The following is a 3,190-nucleotide window of genomic DNA, read 5'->3' as shown; positions in this document are numbered from 1 at the left end:
TGGTGATGCCGCACTGAATGATCTAATCACACTGGTGTGATCATATCCAATATTAAAAAATATTATTTGCTATTTTTTGTCTTTTGGAAGCTCCATTCAAAATTCACTTGGCTCAAAGATCTGAGGGGGCACATGGCCCATGACGCCTCTGGTTTTACTACAAATACCATGGTTAAACTATGTTTAGTGTAGCAAACCCATAGTTAATATGGTTACCATGGTTTAACATCAAATTCTGGTCCAAACATAGATTGTGTCCTTTCACTTGTTTGCATTTCATATACTTACTGTGCTGTGGTTTACTATAGAATCTCTATCTGAACAACTGTTTCTATTTGTTTTGCAGGAGTGTCTGGTGCTGAGACAGATGCATTAGAATCAGTTTCAGTGTTGGAGGGAGATTCTGTCACTCTACATGCTGTTGAAACACAGGCAGAAGATCTGAAAGTGTGGACCTTTGGACCTGATGAAACTATCATAGTTAGGAACTCCGAAATTAAGATATCTACAGACAGATTGCTGGTGGACCAATCGATTGGATCTCTTACCATCAAGAACATCACAGTTAATTTTTCAGGAATATATAAATTAGAAATCGTCAAGAAGAACTTATACAAGAAATTTAATGTTACTGTCTATGGTGAGTTGCTTAAGACTTTCAGTGGAATTATCACTTCAACACAAGTTTGCATTAAAATAAATGTTACTTTATTATTTAAAATTTGACATATGTAAAGGAAGTATACTTCTTGAAGGTGGTTGCCCTAGTGATCTAAGGACTGTTGTAGACAAAGCCAACATACTGAGTGCATTATTTTAATTCTGACTACTTCCTCTACTCTGTCTCAATGGAAGCATACAAAGGAAGCAGCACTTCTTAACATACACACTCTTAAAAATAAAGGTGCTTCACGATGCCATAGAAGAACCTTTTTGTCCAAATGGTTCCATAAAGAACCTTTAACATCTGAAGAACCTTTCTGTTTGACAAAAAGTTCTTTGTGGCAAAAGAAGGCTCTTCAGATTATAAAAAGGTAAGAAAGAGATGGTTCTTTAAAGAACCTTTGACTGAATGGTTCTTTGTGGAACCAAAAATGGTTCTTCTGTGGCATCGAAGAACCTTTTAAGCACCTTTATTTTTAAGACTGCAGTAACGCGTAAACTTTAAGCATGTTATGATGAGACTAATGCGACAGACTTATTTACAAACTTGTTTAAAGTTATACCTATTCTTTCAACTCCTGTTAAGATCATGTAAATTTGGTACAATCTGCATGCTACCAACGCAGGTTCATTCACCTGAAACAATATTGTAAACTCAAAAGGATGATTTAGACAACTTTACAACTCAAAAATCTTATAAAAAAAATATTATGCTAATAGATTTACCACATCAATAGCCAGTGCTTTGTTATTTGTAAACATGTCAAACTACTATATTAAGGTGACATTCAGATTTAATATCTTTCAGATAAACATATAGATTTACCAATAAATGTTGATTTATCTTAAAATTATATTTTGCCTGTTTATTCTCTCATGTTTCCAGCTCGTCTGCCTGTTCCTGTCATCAGCAGTATCTCTTCACAATGTTCATCATCATCATCATCATCATCATATTGTTCATTGGTGTGTTCAGTGGTGAATGTGAGTCATGTGACTCTCTCCTGGTACAAAGGAAACAGTTTATTGTCCAGCATCAGTGTGTCTGATCTCAGCATCAGTCTCTCTCTACCTCTGGAGGTGGAATATCAGGATAAAAACAGCTACAGCTGTGTGCTCAACAATCCCATCAGCAACCAGACCACACATCTGGACATCAGTGAACTCTGTCAGCCATGTGCAGGTACATACACCAATATTAAAATATGGTACTCCTACAAACTCTAAATTCTAACAGCAAAGCTCAGCTAAATAACTATATTAATAAGGACAAAGCAGCAGTTAGATTACATGTTGATTATAACCGTCCAAATAAAGCATCATCAGTGTAGGCTGACTAACGTTCCACTTTCTGAATGCAGTTATGAACATAAACATGGATACAATCCTTGGCTAGCTATAATAATGAAATCAAACAAAATTGGTGCCTTATAGTCTTGCAGCTTAAACAGCATCAATATATCACAAACCGGTATTGTCAGTTCCAGTGTATCTTCACAAGTATCTAATGTCTCTACTTCTCTATTACAGCACAAGGACTGTCTATAGGTGCTATAGTGGGGATATGTGTTGGTCTCCTCCTGCTGGTAGCTGTGGTTGCTGTGGTTTACTGTTGCTACAAAAAATTTGCAAAAGCAAAAGAAAATGGTAAATGTTAAATACAGCTGTTACAATGACAAAACTGTGTCAAAAACCTTTGAAAAAAAAAATAACTTTGTAACTACCAATTCTCCTAGATTGGTAGCATTATATTATTCTGCTCTTTGACTTATTTACACTTGCTTAAATAAAGTGATTATTTTTATAACAGATCAGACACCTAGGCAACAAGCTATTCAACTAAACAATGGTAAGGTATTATATTTCTTGATGCACTGTATATTAACAACTGACTGTTGTGTTTGAATGTATGAGATGTGGCTTCATTCGCTTTATACATTTCTGTTAAAGACAGAATTGTTTATTTGTCCAAAGAATTAGAGTTGTTATGTCCAGCATATGAAATACTGGGTTACTGCTATTCTCTCCATTGGTAGGAGAAGGTACAGAGTTAGTACAAAACCAGAATGTGGCTTCATTCATTTTACCCATTTCTGTTAAGGACATAATTGTATATTTGTCTAAAGAATTAGAGTTATGTCCAGCATATGAAATACTGGGTTACTGCCTGAGAAGGTACAGAGTTAGTACAAAACCAGACTTAGTCCAAACCACAATCTTTTTAGCAATTAACTAAATGACCATTGCAAGTATGCTATGGAGAATTGAAACCTGACGCCACAGTGCAATGCACTGTGGGATTTTAGGATACAGGGACATGGACAAAAAAAAAGAAAGATTTTCTATTAATGAGACTACACCTATTATATCACAAAGAACAATTATATGGGGAAAATCTGTTTTTGTAAAACAATTTCCATTTTCCAATATAATACTTAAAGGGGTCCTATTATGCTCTTTTACAAAGTCTTGATTTTGTTTTGGGGGTGTACTAGAACATGCTCTCATGCTTGGTGGTTCGAAAAAC

The 3,190-nt window shown here is 35.1% G+C and overlaps 1 protein-coding gene across 1 annotated transcript in view; it reads left to right on the top strand.

The window, feature by feature from the left end:
- Positions 1-1,539: 1,539 nt before the first annotated feature.
- Positions 1,540-3,190, top strand: part of LOC107705647 (uncharacterized) — a 7,719-nt gene continuing 6,068 nt past the window's right edge. Inside the window, exons 1-3 of the mRNA XM_016509041.1 lie at positions 1,540-1,846; positions 2,194-2,310; positions 2,474-2,517. Coding sequence (XP_016364527.1) covers positions 1,540-1,846; positions 2,194-2,310; positions 2,474-2,517 — 468 coding nt within the window. The remainder of the gene's footprint in view (positions 1,847-2,193; positions 2,311-2,473; positions 2,518-3,190) is intronic.

Source organism: Sinocyclocheilus rhinocerous, unplaced genomic scaffold (genome assembly GCF_001515625.1).
Source record: "Sinocyclocheilus rhinocerous isolate Xijiao unplaced genomic scaffold, SAMN03320098_v1.1 scaffold2942, whole genome shotgun sequence".
Lineage (NCBI taxonomy): Eukaryota > Metazoa > Chordata > Actinopteri > Cypriniformes > Cyprinidae > Sinocyclocheilus > Sinocyclocheilus rhinocerous.
The sequence above is the reverse complement of the archived record's forward strand: the minus strand, read 5'-3'. Positions and strand labels throughout refer to the sequence as shown.